The 14,879-nt window shown below is 43.5% G+C and overlaps 1 protein-coding gene and 1 long non-coding RNA gene across 2 annotated transcripts; one reads left to right on the top strand and one right to left on the bottom strand.

The window, feature by feature from the left end:
- Positions 1 to 4,216: 4,216 nt before the first annotated feature.
- Positions 4,217 to 8,051, bottom strand: LOC115170870 (uncharacterized). The gene is made up of 3 exons (XM_029727205.1): positions 7,686 to 8,051; positions 5,506 to 7,407; positions 4,217 to 5,354 (listed from the first exon to the last, which is right to left on the bottom strand). The coding sequence occupies exons 2-3, from the start codon at positions 5,927 to 5,929 to the stop codon at positions 4,558 to 4,560; spliced, it is 1,221 nt and encodes a 406-aa protein (XP_029583065.1). The 5' UTR covers positions 5,930 to 7,407; positions 7,686 to 8,051; the 3' UTR covers positions 4,217 to 4,557.
- LOC115170871 (uncharacterized) lies at positions 7,923 to 8,521 on the top strand. The gene is made up of 2 exons (XR_003871103.1): positions 7,923 to 8,173; positions 8,381 to 8,521. It is a non-coding gene; the product is annotated as an uncharacterized LOC115170871 (long non-coding RNA).
- Positions 8,522 to 14,879: the final 6,358 nt, after the last annotated feature.

The following is a 14,879-nucleotide window of genomic DNA, read 5'->3' as shown; positions in this document are numbered from 1 at the left end:
ACCTCAGATTGAAGAATGAGGAGCTTTGTACTTTTTCCAGGATCAAACACAAAAGATGAGCCTCACCTGTACCCAGCTGTGTTTCCATGCAGAGAGACCAATTTATGGAGACACCTCTCATGTTCAAAGAGTTAAACCTCTCTACAGAAAAAAGGTAAGAACCCATTGGACTTGGTCAATGTCAACATCACATCCAGAGATTTACCCTCCACTGCACCACTGGATGGCATAGCAGAGTTTTGACGTGAGAACTGGGCCGATAGTGGTCAAGTTCCTGAGGTTTAAGAACAAGATGCCTGTTCTGGAGAGAGCCAAGAACTTGAGAGGAACCAACATCTTCCTTAACGAGGACTACTCGGAAGCTGTGCACCAGAGGCAGAAAGAACTTATCCCAGCCATGAAAGCTGCCCTAGTGTGTGGGGATATTGCTTACATCTGCTACGGGTCAGTAGCTTCAGCCCCACATCACACACACACACACACACACACACACACACACACACACACACACACACACACACACACACACACACACAAAAACACACACAAAAACACACACACACACACACACACACACACACACACACACACACACACACACACGCACACACACACACACACACACTAACTGACACTCACAAGTGACACTTCACATTATGTCTATCTCAAATAAGCTACCCAGGAAAGGACTAAGAAATAGCCCATATTAATATATGTAGCCTTAGAAAAAATATTTCATATATTAGCCATCTCTGAAACTCAGATAATTCATTTGATGGTGCAGCAGTGGCAATACAAGGATATAACACCTACAGAAGAGACATGAATGCTTATGGGGTTGCTGTATTTGTTCAGAGCCATATTCCTTTAAAGCTTAGAGAGAACATCATGTCTAATGTTGTGGAAGTGTTGTGGTTGCATGTTCACCTGCCTCATCAAAATCCTCTTCTTTTGGGGTGCTGATATAGGCTACCAAGTGTCAACAGTCAGTATCTGGATAATATGTGTGCAATGCTTGATAATGTGTGTGATGCTGACAGAGAGGTCTATTTTCTGGGTGACCTGAACATAGACTGGTTTTCATCAAGCTGTCCACTCAAGCGGAAGCTTCTTACTGTAACCAGTGCCTGTAATCTGGCTCGGGTTATCAATCAACCTACCAGAGTGTTCACAAATAGTGCAGGAACTACTGTACATCATCCACGTGTATTGATAAAATGGTTACCAATGTTGCAGAGCTTTGTTCTAAAGCTGTATCCGTACCCATTGGATGTAGTGACCATAATATAGTGGCTATACCCAGGAAAGCTAAAGTTCCAAAGGCTGGGCCTAAAATAGTGTATAAGAGATCATACAAAACATTTTGTAATGATACCTGTGTTGAAGATGTAAAAAGAGTGTGTAATGAGGAGCATCCAAACGCTGCACCTTTACATTACTGGGTGTGCAAACCCACAGTTTCATCACCTGTCCGGGTGGCTGGTCTCAGACCATCCCGCAGGTAAAAAAAGCTGGATACGCCAGGTCCTGGGCTGGCGTGGTTACACGTGGTCTGCTGTTGTTAGTCAGGTTGGACGTACTGCCAAATTCTCTAAAACGATGTGGCGGCTTATGGTAAAGAAATGAACATTCAATTCTCTGGCAACAGCTTTGGTTCTTGCAGTCAGCATGCCAATTGCACACTCCCTCAAAACTTGAGACATCTGTGGCATTGTGTTGCATGACAAACTGCACATTTTAGCGTAGCCTTTTATTGTCCAAAGCACAAGGTGCCCCTGTGTAATGATCATGCTTTTTAATCAGCTTCTTGATATGCCATTATCTTGGCAAAGGAGAAATCCTCACTAACAGGAATGTAAAGAAATTTGTCAGATGTTACTATGGAATACTGAAGTATAATTACAAGCATTTCATAAGTGTCAAAGGCTTTTATTGACAATAACATGAAGTTGATGCAAAGAGTCAATATTTGCAGTGTTGACCCTTCTTTTTCAAGACCTCTGCAATCCGCCCTGGCATGCTGTCAATTAACCTCTGGGCCACATCCTGACTGATGGCAGTCCATTCTTGCATAATCAATGCTTGGAGTTTGTCAGAATTAGTTTTTTTTTGTTTGTCCACCCACCTCTTGAGGATTGACCACAAGTTCCCAATGGGATTAAGGTCGGTGGAGTTTCCTGACCATGGACCCAAAATATTGATGTTTTGTTCCCCGAGCCACTTATGGAAAGGTGCTCCATCATGCTGGAAATTGCTGCCCTTCTTGACACCAGGCCACCCTCCAAAAGTCTTCACCTCACTGTGCGTGCAGATGCACTCACACCTGCCTGCTGCCATTCCTGAGCAAGCTCTGTACTGGTGGTGCCCCGATCACGCAGCTGAATCAACTTTAGGAGACGTCCTGGCGCTTGCTGGACTTTCTTGGGCGCCCTGAAGCCTTCTTCACAACAATTGAACCTCTCTCCTTGAAGTTCTTGATGATCCGAAAAATGGTTGATTTAGGTGTAATCTTACTGGCAGCAATATCCTTGCCTGTGAAGCCCTTTTTGTGCCAAGCAATGATGACGGCACGTGTTTCCTTGCAGGTAACCATGGTTGACAGAGGAAGAACAATGATTCCAAGCACCACCCTTCTTTGGAAGCTTCCAGTCTGTTATTCGATCTCAATCAGCATGACAGAGTGATCTCCAGCCTTGTCCTCGTCAACACTCACACCTGTGTTAACGAGAGAATCACTGACATGATGTCAGCGGGTCCTTTTGTGGCAGGGCTGAAATGCGGTATAAATGTTTTTTGGGGATTCAGTTCATTTGCATGGCAAAGAGGGACTTTGCAATTAATTGCAATTCATCTGATCACTCTTCATAACATTCTGGAGTATATGCAAATTGCCATCATACAAACTGAGGCAGCAGACTTTGTGAAAATGTATGTTTGTGTCATTCTCAAAACTTTTGGCCACGACTGTAGAGTCTCATCTGACACACTGACCTACCTGCACACATTCACTGAGCCTCTCTATCCAGGGTTTAAGCTTCCGGATGGCACGTCAGTCTCTCTGTGTCAGGTAAAATAACATCATGTGTCCTGAAGGAACCACCTGAATCTTCAGGGAAGTCACAATCCTGTTTAAACACAACTTGATGACATGATGGGACATGTTTTAATCATAACAACCCCCCTGCCCCCCACCACTTGAGTAAACAGATTCGTTTTTATGAATATACAGTGTACAGAACATTAGGATGACATTGACTGACCAGGTGAATGCTATGATCCCTTATTGATTTCACTTGTTAAATCCATTTCATATCAATGTAGATGAAGGGGAGGAGACAAGTTAAAGAAGGATTTTTAAACCTTGATACGGATTGTGTATGTGGGCCATTGAGGGTGAATGGGCAAGACAAAATATTGAAGTGCCTTTGAACTTGGTATGGTAGTAGGTGCTAGGCGCACAGGTTTGAGTGTGTCAAGAACTGCAACGCTGCTGGGTTTTTCATATAACTCCAGCCAAGTTGTTTAGGTTTAACTGAGTACTTAGTCTATCCAAAACAGGTTATGTGGATCAGATGGGAATGATACCGGATGATAAATGATTAATATTCTGGAGGTACCTGCCTACTGGTACATTGCTTTCACCTGTCCAGTTCTCTCATGTTAGTTGAGATGAAGGAAAGTAGACCCCCAGGAGTGGTTGGATGTCCCGAGATGTCTTTTGAGTTGTTACCGTTTAGTTCTGCATGCTTGATGTTGCGGGGAAGACGTTGTACGGCTGTCATTTCCACACTAACAAAGTTGAGTGGTTTCCAGACAGTCTGGGGCAACTGCAGCACCAGAGTCCTCCCACCTCAGATTTGGTTGTAGGAGACGACATGTCAATCCTTTGAGGGTGGGAGAGAGGGAGGTAAAGACGGAGAGTGAAGGAGGGAGGGGTAGAGGAGGAAGGAAGAAACACAGCCCGGGACTGAAATGTCATGTGTTCTACAGTCTTCCCTGATTCCCTCACTTGCTCTCCAGTGTGTGGGCAAAAGGAACAAAGGAATGGAGGTGCTTTCTCTTTTTGTATCCCCCCCCTCTGTCTGTATCATGCCTCTGAGAAAATGATCAAGCAGGTTAAGAAAAAGGTTCAGAACACTTCTATACTAAATGAATGGCCTGTGCTCAAGTTGACCTCATGGATTGTGTTGCATAAACAAACAATGACAGGATTATAACTGTTTGAACACTTTTTTGAAAATACATTTTATTTCGGAACTCAACAGGAGGTCCATAGAGGCTTAGGCACCTTGAACAAAAAAAGATTAATGAGAAAAAGGAGCATTCGTTACATTCGAAACATATCTCTGATAACAAAACGGAACTGCATGTACAATACAAAGATTCCTAGAGTTACATTTACTGCACAGAACTTTACTAAATGTTTTTAGTCCATCTCTACCCGGATGGTAGACATTGGAAATAGCATAAAGAGTCTTTAAACAGGAGCTCTGCGTCCACCTGAACACATCCTGTCCTACTCTCAGATAGATGGTGAACGTAACCTAACAAGGTCAGTCAGGAGGGAGCATCATGATGACCACGGACAACACTGTTGGTCTGAGGTGTGCTCTCAACCCCAGAGAGGTGTTCAACAGCATTAACCAGTCTTTCCAGGTTGTTGTTGATGGATGACAGCAGGGGCTGCAGCACTCTCTCCATGCTGCTCCTCATACTGACCAGCTCCCTCTGTAACATGTCGTAACCTTGGCGATGCACCTGGACCAGTGCTGCCAGGTCCTGAGGAGGAAGCTGGACCTGCATGTGTGGTTGGACCTCAATCAAAGGAATGTGGACCGTAGCTTGGTTCACTTGGGGTATGTTCGTCTGAGGCTGCACAGTGGACTGGGACATATAGGCCTGTGATTGGTTTGCTTGGGGTATATAGGCCTGTGATAGGTTGGCTGGGGGTAGAGTAGCCTGCTGTGGCAGTGGCACTACTTGGGGTATGTTTACGTGGAATGGAGCGTTACCTTGAGGCAAACCATCGGCCTGGAGTTGAACAGTGACTGGGTGTGTATTGGTTTGGAGTTGAAGGCTGTCCTGAGACTGAGGGATGTGGACGGTTCCAGTCACTTGAGGTGTACTGACCTGGGGACCAGTTCCAAGGTTCAATCTGACTACGTTCACCCGGGGTTGGAGGTTGGTTTGAGGTAAAGAGGTCCTGGGTGAAGTGGCAGGCGTGTGTGTCTGGACTCTGCTGGCCTCAGACGGTGCTGCAGCGTCCAGAGTCTGTTGACCATCAACCAGGTGGTTAGTCGAGGGACTGTCCAGCTCCACCCCAATGCATTGGGAACAAACTTCATTCTGAAACTCTAGGGAAGAAAAAAATATATGGAAAAATAAGCTATATTTAGTGTTCCTTACATACTGTTTTACCAAATGACATCACGTAGTAGGCACACACACATTACAAAGATAACAAAAACGATTGTTTAAAAAAAAAAATTAAACCATAAACTTGACCTTGTAATGCAATGGGTCCTTCTCCATCCACAAACTCAAATGTAAAACGTTTTGTTTGGACTGAGAGGAAAGGCTCCTCCTCTTCTGTTGGATGGTGAAGTTTTGCTTCTGTCTGCCCGGTCACTCGCTTCCTCTTTGACCCAGGACCTTTCTTGATATAACAGGGTTGTCTGCGAATCAGGTCATTGTATCGCTTTTTGCATTGCATCCCGGTTCTGAGGTATCCAAACGAAGAAGCGCTCACCTTTGATGCGATATCTTCCCATGCGGCCTGCGCAACACGGGTGTAACCTGGGCCAGGTCGTCGAGCTTGCACTTCACGCATGAGTATTTTGAGCTCTTCCTCATTGAAACGCTTCTTTCGTTGCCTCTCCATATGAAGCATCTCGATCTCTGGCCTCCCATCTCTCTTATCGTTATCCATATTTTCCCAGGGAAAGCCATAAACGAAGCGCAAACGCTAAAAATGACGGAAAGACACAATAGTGTTCTGAATGTTTACATAGCCTAGCCTACTCATCTCAAGGCTGCAACTTATTTAAAACACAATAACAAAAGGGGTGTTTGTTCAGTTACAAAACAGCAACGGTTAGTACGTTTACGGAAAACCTGAATAAGGATAGAGGACACAGTTTAGGCGTTCCAAAACAATCTGGGTTACCACTCGCAGCCACAAAATACAATACGCTTGCGCAGTTGATACCGGCCGTGCGCAGTATATTGCCCTCCCTTTGTTGGGGAAAATGTGCCCAAAATAAACGCCTCTTCAAAACAGTAACAAAAACCACAATATTGAATGATTAGATTCTTGAAATTCTTGACATTAATCCTATAGATAAATCGTAATATTGTTAGATGTTCTTGTTGAGTAAGTGATAGGTTACTTTTATGATACTGTGGTTCACATCATATTCAATTCCCCCCCAAAACATTTATTTAGAAACAGATTGAAAGATTTCATCATTAAATCATGGTCTGCACATTGCCTTCCAAAACCATAAGCAATTCTCCACAGATTTACAAACTTTACCCCACACACACATACACTTCTCCTGAAAAGTGAAAGCATAGTCTACCTTTGAGGGGTCTACTGTCTAGTAGGCTAAATAGTTGTAGGTTTTTATAGGCTACAGTAAAACCAGTCTGAATGCATTTGACTGCAGGAAAACGCTACCGTGTGAATACAGCAGGTTTGATTGAATGATAACCATTTAACCACACTTATGAAAGCATTCTAATAAATACATGCAACAATGAATACATCAACTATAGCATACCATAGTTAATATTTTTGGGTTAATGATTTTTTTTTAAAACTTAAAATACTTGTTATTGTAGGACATTGTATTGGTTAAGACAGAAGTAAACAGTCGTCAACATAGCAAGAAACCAGCAAACATCACAAAGGATGTACTCCTGTGGAATCAGTGTGTGACGGTCCATTCAGTCTGTGTTGGAGAGGCTTTGTGATCGGAGTGACAGTCTGTAGTAGTGACTCCCTAGGACCTGACAGCCTTTCAACAGCACTAGCAAGTCTCTCCAGGCTGTGGCTGATAGAAGACAACACAGGATGCAGCATTTCCTCCATACTGTTTTTAGTGTCCATGATCTCCTTGTGTAGCATGGCGTAGCCCGCCTGGTGCACCTGGCAGAGGACTGTGAAATCCTGGGAAGCGGGCTGGACGTGGATGAGGGGCTGGAAGTTTATCAGCGGGATGTGAGCTCTGAGGAGCTGTCCCTGACCCAGTCCCTGAGATGGGTTCATCTGAGGTGAGCTGACCTGAGGGGCTTGGAATGAAGAGGTCTGGGTTGGATCAGGTTGGGGAACATGTTGTGGTGTTCCAGACTGGGATGGACCAGCCGTTTCTGCTTTGATATCAAGGCCCTCTCCAATTTGATGCTCTGGAATTGAAAAATCTAACCATGATGTATCATTTTATCCCCCAATCACATAGCTCCCCCATTTACACTCAACCAGCATGGTGCAATCTCAATCAACACATATTTAAATAAAGTAGTTTGCTTGCACACAATAGTACTTTAGAAATGTGGAAAACGCAGCCAACATAGTAAGTAATCAACAAATATCTACACATGATTTCCCCATTTATAGCCTGCAATTCGTAGTATAGAAAATGGTAGGCCTAATTTGCCTAAATGTAATAATTATTGTACTCTACCTGCATGCTCAATTTTAATTGAGGAAGTAGAGTTGTTGTCTGTAAGGTTAGTGACTGGTTTTGGCAATCTGTTTTCAAATATTCTTATTCCTTGTCTCCGTTTAAGATCATTAATTCGTTTCCTGCACTGGTTGGCTGTTTTCTGAAGCCCGACGGCAGTGGAGCTCACTCGCTCTGCTACTTGCTCCCAGGCTGACCGAGCATTGGAAACTCTGAACGGTTTTGTCGGTGTACCATAAATAGAAAACCGCCGTGCATGGACTTCACGCAATAATATTCTTGTTTGCTCCCGCGTAAAACGACTTCGAGTCGCCGCCGTCAACATTTTGGAGCCTGCACACGGTTTCATAACATAAACAGAAATTCCGAATGCGCTTCTCGCAAGAGGGGCGTTATTGCGTTGCGAAAGTGATAAATAGTAATGGCGTATTTTTGTAGGCACTAAAACTGCGCCATGGACAAAGCCTATGGAAAACGCCAAAAATACGGTATGTGGTAAACCCAGGTTTAGGAGATCTTATGTTTTGTACCATGAGATAATCTTCATCAGCTAACGTTACTTTATGGGAATTGTGAAGAATATATGTTAGAAAAAAGCATACCAAGGTCATGTTAAACTCTACTAGACCTGTGTTAATCTCAGACCTCATTTACAGTGTTTATTCCTAAACACTATTCTTTCCTTTTGCCCTTAGGGGTAGCTGAATGACTTCCGGGGTTTAAGACTACAAGCTGGCGAGCTCTATTGACACGCAGACGCACGCAGAAATGCCTTTACGCAACGACGTCACTTCAGGAGGGTGAATTGTGGCATGTATTAAAAAAACAAAAAACAATGCCCTTATACGTTTCAAATGTTTTGCATCGCAATGAAAGTCCACTTTTTTCCCATGTGTTGGCTATGCAATCTGTATTTGCAATGTAAAAACTAACTTTATGTATTTATTCACACAGTAAATCCAGTATATAAATTCAATTATGTTTTAAAAAACACACAACACCCTGTAAATTGACCCTCATCTGCTGGTGAGATTCTGTCTCATGGTCTTGTAGAAACCCCACAACCTAAGAAAATATGACTACATGGGTGAGACTTTTACTTATGGTCAGCTGTAAAGATGGAGCTTCTACATTTTTGCATTTGGTATTTTCTCTCTCTCTTTATGTTTCATTCTCTCTTTCTCTGTTTCTCTCTTTCTGTGTTTCTCTCTCTGTTTCTCACTCTCTCTCTCTCTGTATTTCTTCTCTTTATCAGAGAATATGTAACCCCTTATACACAGTCTTCTAAATGTGAGGATACCATCCAAAACAGGCCACACCCAAAAACCAGAGAACTAAGGAGACAGCCTGTGGGGACAGCACAATCCAGTCACCATGGCTGCCCACCTCCCTTCATTTGGGGATTTCTTTTCCCTGACTATCTTTAAAGATTTATTCTGTCTGGGATTCTGAGTAAACAATAGTCAGGGGTGTTGACTGAATTGTGTTGCTGTTTGCAGGTAATAGAAAGAAACAGACATGGAGGTGTAGTCAGTTACATAAAGGCTGACTATTGATACATAGTGATGACTAGGCTGTGGGCTGATCTGATGGGAGTGAGATCATAGTGTCGTGTTTTGTTGTTCCCTGTGGTAAGCTTGTCTTGTTTTCTCTGAAACAACAGCAGACCAGAGCATATAATCAATGTAGTAGAACAGTCACTCATGTTTTTCCACAATGAAATATTTTTTGAACATAGAAAGGTACTTTTTTCACATCAAGGTTTTGGCATTGGTAGCTTTACTCAAGAAAAGTTTTTGGGAGAAATGAATAGATAAAATGAAATGTACATACATTCTTTGAAATTATCCCGACCGTTACTGATACTGTAAAATGCCATTATTTATGTTTTGTTCATTTTTTTCTCATGACTTGTAGCTCACATTTGTGTAACTTCTGTATTTTTCCCATAAGCTTTCCAGAAACCCCAAATATTGTCTGATCAAAAGTGTAGTTTAGTGTATGACCGCCATGGGAGCAGAATCCATCCCTAACCCTCTTGACTGAGGTCACACACACACACACACACACACACACACACACACACACACACACACACACACACACACACACACACACACACACACACACACACACACACACACACCTGTATGACTGTCTATACATGTCCCCCCCTCCTGACCTTCAGATGAACCACAGGACCTGATCCAGGATCAGATTGGCTTTTTATCCCCCAATGGTTAAGGTTACAGGATGGGGAGAGCTGACCGTAGACGCTCAGGAGCTAGGTCTGCCTGGAGGTTCACAAGACCAGAGGGACATCCATCTTAAGAGGAAGAAGCTGTGCTGATTCATCCTGTCTGTCTTCTGTTGGAGTGGAGATTCTGCCCCCACCTTCTTCTTCTCTCTCTGCACTTCAGATCAGATGTTTGTCTCTGTTCACCTTTCAGAACACACACACACTAAGGCAAGGTGAGGTCAGCGTGATTGTCAGGTAGCTAACATGTTCTGCTTTGGCGTGTGATGATCAAACAACTTCCAGTCTGCTCAGCACATCCGCGGTTTGGTCACGCTGTCGCAGGGTGTTTACAGCGATTAGGAGAAAAACACAACGGAGGGGAATGATGGGGCGAGGGCGTGTGTCGACACACACTGAGTACCTACCTCTTACTGCGGTAGACTGTCTGGAGGGAGTCTCCTACCAGAATAGACATAAAGGGGCTTACAGTATGGCCTCATAAACAGATGTTTTTTAGGGGTGATACCGAGCAAGATGATATGGACGGAAGAGACTGACAACTGTGGAATAAGTAGAGACACAGGAGACACTGAGATGTTATGGGGGTGACACTGAGAGGGACTTTACACAGGAGACACTGAGAGAGACCGTACGCAGGATACACTAATGGGAGACACGTAATGAGAGGGACTGAGATAGGTGTTATGGGGGTGACAGAGAGACGTGACGGTAGAGACACTTCGACATGTTATGATGTTATGACAAAGTTATCGGAGGAGTAATATACCATATGTAATGGGGATGACAGAGATGTTACGGTAGACACACCGTAATCCAAAGTCAACTCTTTACAGTGACTATAAGACGTATCAATGTACCCCATTGTCACAACCATAATATGATTGCTTTAGTTGGACCTGTTTCACAAAGAGAAGGCCTCTCGAAGGAGAAATACTGGGTGTAGTAAAACAGTTTTCATAGGAGGATCCAATGCAATCTGCTGAGTGAGGTTCGGCAAGCCCAATCTGCTGAGTGGGGTTCGGCAAGCCCAATCTGCTGAGTGAGGTTCGGCAAGCCCAATCTGCTGAGTGAGGTTCGGCAAGCCCAATCTGCTGAGTGAGGTTCGGCAAGCCCAATCTGCTGAGTGAGGTTCGGTAAGCCCAATCCGCTGAGTGAGGTTCGGCAAGCCCAATCTGCTGAGTGGGGTTCGGCACTGACATACAGTGTGTTTTCTGTGGGCTTATTTAGGTTTTCCTTTTAATATGGTGAGCTAGGGGTGTGGTACTGGCACAGACAGCTGTCTTGAATAGGGTTTTCTCCTGTCTGCTGATATGTGCTCTCCAGCTATGATACCCAGTGTGATATAATACGTAGCCTGAGCCCATGTTGTTTACAGGTCTTTTTACAGAGTTATTCCTGCTCTTTCCTTAGACGTTTATGGTTTATAGTTAAGGTACGCAGCTAGATACTTAAGGTCGCTCGATACGACAACCGCATATTACAGTCACAGCAAGTGAAACATGTCGTAGATATAAAAGCAGAGAGAGCGACTTAACCAAAAAAAGGCGAATACCTTTTTATCTCCCAATGTTGCAAATCATCAAAGAGACATATCACTGTTTTCTGGAAAACACATCTCTGACTTTGTGTAAACAAAAAAGGCACAGTGATATTTACATTGGTTTTCCCTTTATTGAGTTGCTTTTATCTCTGTGTATCCAGAACATTCCACCAGTCTCTAGCAGTGTGTGTTTTTTCCAAGGCACATAATTAGTGTGAGGTGTGTTTTATACACAACAGCAGCGCCACACACACACACACACACACACACTCCCTAAAGATTGGAAAGCTGCCGCGGTCATCCCTCTCTTCAAAGGGGGAGACACTCTAGACCCAAACTGTTACAGACCTATATCTATCCTGCCCTCCCTTTCTAAAGTCTTCGAAAGCCAAGTTTTAACAAACAGATGACCGACCATTTTGAATCCCACCGTACCTTCTCCGCTATGCAATCTGGTTTCCGAGCTGGTCATGGGTGCACCTCAGCCACGCTCAAGGTCCTAAACGATATCATAACCGCCATCGATAAAAGACAGTACTGTGCAGCCGTCTTCATCGACCTGGCCAAGGCTTTCGACTCTGTCAATCATCGCATTCTTATCGACAGACTCAACAGCCTTGGTTTCTCTAATGACTGCCTCGCCTGGTTCACCAACTACTTCTCTGATAGAGTTCAGTGTGTCAAATCGGAGGGCCTGTTGTCCGGACCTCTGGCAGTCTCTATGGGGGTGCCACAGGGTTCAAATCTCGGGCTGACTCTTTTCTCTGTATACATCAATGATGTCGCTCTTGCTGCTGGTGATTCTCTGATCCACCTCTACGCAGACGACACCATTCTGTATACCTCTGGCCCCTCTTTGGACACTGTGTTAACTAACCTCCAGACGAGCTTCAATGCCATACAACACTCCTTCCGTGGCCTCCAACTGCTCTTAAATACAAGTAAAACTAAATGCATGCTTTTCAACCGATCACTGCCCGCACCTGCCCGCCCGTCCAGCATCACTACTCTGGACGGTTCTGACTTAGAATATGTTGACAACTACAAATACCAAGATGTCTGGTTAGACTGTAAACTCTCCTTCCAGACTCACATTAAGCATCTCCAATCCAAAATGAAATCTAGAATCGGCTTCCTATTTCGCAACAAAGCATCCTTCCCTCATGCTGCTAAACATACTCTCGTAAAACTGGCTGTCTTACCAATCCTTGACTTCGGCGATGTCATTTACAAAATAGCCTCCAACACTTTACTCAGAAAATTGGATGCAGTCTATCACAGTGCCATGTGTTTTGTCCTCAAAGCCCCATATACTACCCTTCACTGCGACCTGTATGCTCTCGTTGGCTGGCCCTCGCTTCATATTTGTCGCCAAACCCACTGACTCCAGGTCATCAATAAGTCTTTGCTAGGTAAAGCCCCGCCTTATCTCAGCTCACTGGTCACCATAGCAACACCGACCCATAGCATGCGCTCCAGCAGGTATATTTCACTGGTCGTCCCCAAAGCCAACTCCTCCTTTGGCCGCCTTTCCTTCCAGTTCTCTGCTGCCAATGACTGGAACGAATTGCAAAAATCACTGAAGCTGGAGACTTATATCTCCCTCACTAACTTTAAGCATCAGCTGTCAGAGCAGCTTACCGATCACTGCAACTGTACACAGCCCATCTGTAAATAGCTCACCCAACTACCTCATCCCCATATTGTTATTTATTTTTTGCTCTTTTGCACCCCAGTATCTCTACTTGCACATCATCATCTGCACATCTATCACTCCAGTGTTAATGCTAAATTGTAATTATTTCGCCACTATGGCCTATTTATTGCCTTACCTCCCTAATCTTACTACATTTGCACACACTGTATATAGATTTTTCTATTCTGTTACTGACTGTACATTTGTTTATCCCATGTGTAACTTGGTGTTGTTGTTTTTGTCGCACTGCCTGGCTTTATCTTGGCCAGGTCGCAGTAGTAAATGAGAACTTTTTCTCAACTGGCCTACCTGGTTAAATAAAGGTAAAATAACGAAATAACACACACACACACACACACACACACACACACACACACACACACACACACACACACACACACACACACACACACACACACACACACTGATTGATATGTAATCCATTGATTTAAACCTTGCTGTATTGACCACTAGATGTCACTCTTGAGCCAGAAGAAAAATTATTTCTACAAATTCTCATTGAACAATTCATCCACTGTTGCTGTGAATACTCCACACATAAATTGAGCATTAATCATTGTCACTTATTGTCAGATTCTAGAGGAGTGGTTGTGAATGATTGGATTCAGCAGAAGGCTATCCTTGTTGTGTTGAGTTACTGGCTCCTTCCCTTTTTCAAAATATATAGCTTTTTTTCGGTTAAGAAGTCTCACTGTATAATGTTCATGAAGTTGTCACAACTGTTGTCAAATTTTATACATCATGCATACTACTTTATAGGGGTGTGTACTTTATGTGTGTGGGTGGGTGTATTTTGTACATGTCCGTCTGTCCATCTGTCAGCTGTAATCTTCCTGAATGTCTGTGCGCGTGTTTGTTTGTGTGTAGACCGTCCTACATTACACACGTATTATGTTTTTGGTATGGGCCTGGGCATCACTATTGACTCCCTTGCTTCATCAAGTGGCCCATTACTCCTTTACAAGCTGTGGGGTCAGAGGTCAGAAACACCTGAGCCCCCCCCCCCCCCGGAAGTCAGGTTTGAATTGAAATTATATTTCAATTCAGCCAACTGCAGGAAAGTCTATTGAAAACCCATCTATTTTCATTGTCCATTGTATGTCCATTCCTGAACTGGAACTTAAGTTCACATCTTGATGGGGTGTTGTCTCCACTCTGACCTGTCCGGTTCCCGTCAGTCTAACTGACCTGACCTCTTTGATGTCATCTGGGATACAGCCTAGGGTGGTAGCTAACACACATACACACACGTTATGGACACGGATCTTTGAAAATATGTAAATGGAATGTTAATTATATTCCCATACAGAATAAAAAAAAGAATTAGACCAGTACCAGTACCAGTTGCTCTTTTGTCTAGCAAATCTGTGGAGAAATCATACAACAGGAAGATGTATTTCCATTTTTTTATTATTCGGATCGCCCTAATTCCAAAACTCTCATTGGTTGGTCTGTTATTCAACAGAGATAAACTCTCTTTCTGATTGATCTCTCAATTACAGAGGTTGGTCTCACAACAGGTGCAAGATACATTGTCATTAGACAGGAGTTTGTCACAGTCTGCTTTCTTATATCCTTTTCTGATCAGCTTGTTTGAAGAAAGAATGAAAAAAATAGATTGATTTAATAAAAAGGAAATCATTTTCTGTTTATGTGTGTGTGTGTGTGTGTGTGTGT

The sequence above is a fragment of the Salmo trutta genome, chromosome 32 (genome assembly GCF_901001165.1).
Source record: "Salmo trutta chromosome 32, fSalTru1.1, whole genome shotgun sequence".
In the NCBI taxonomy this organism is placed as follows: Eukaryota; Metazoa; Chordata; class Actinopteri; order Salmoniformes; family Salmonidae; genus Salmo; species Salmo trutta.
The sequence above is the reverse complement of the archived record's forward strand: the minus strand, read 5'-3'. Positions and strand labels throughout refer to the sequence as shown.

Bases quoted from the DNA above. Each gene is read 5' to 3' on its own strand.
- LOC115170870 (XM_029727205.1), bottom strand. From the start codon at position 5,929: ATGGATAACGATAAGAGAGATGGGAGGCCAGAGATCGAGATGCTTCAT. The intron at 5,355-5,505 runs GTCAAGTTTATG...TTTCTTCCCTAG, and splicing joins AGGACCCATTGCATTACAAG to AGTTTCAGAATGAAGTTTGT.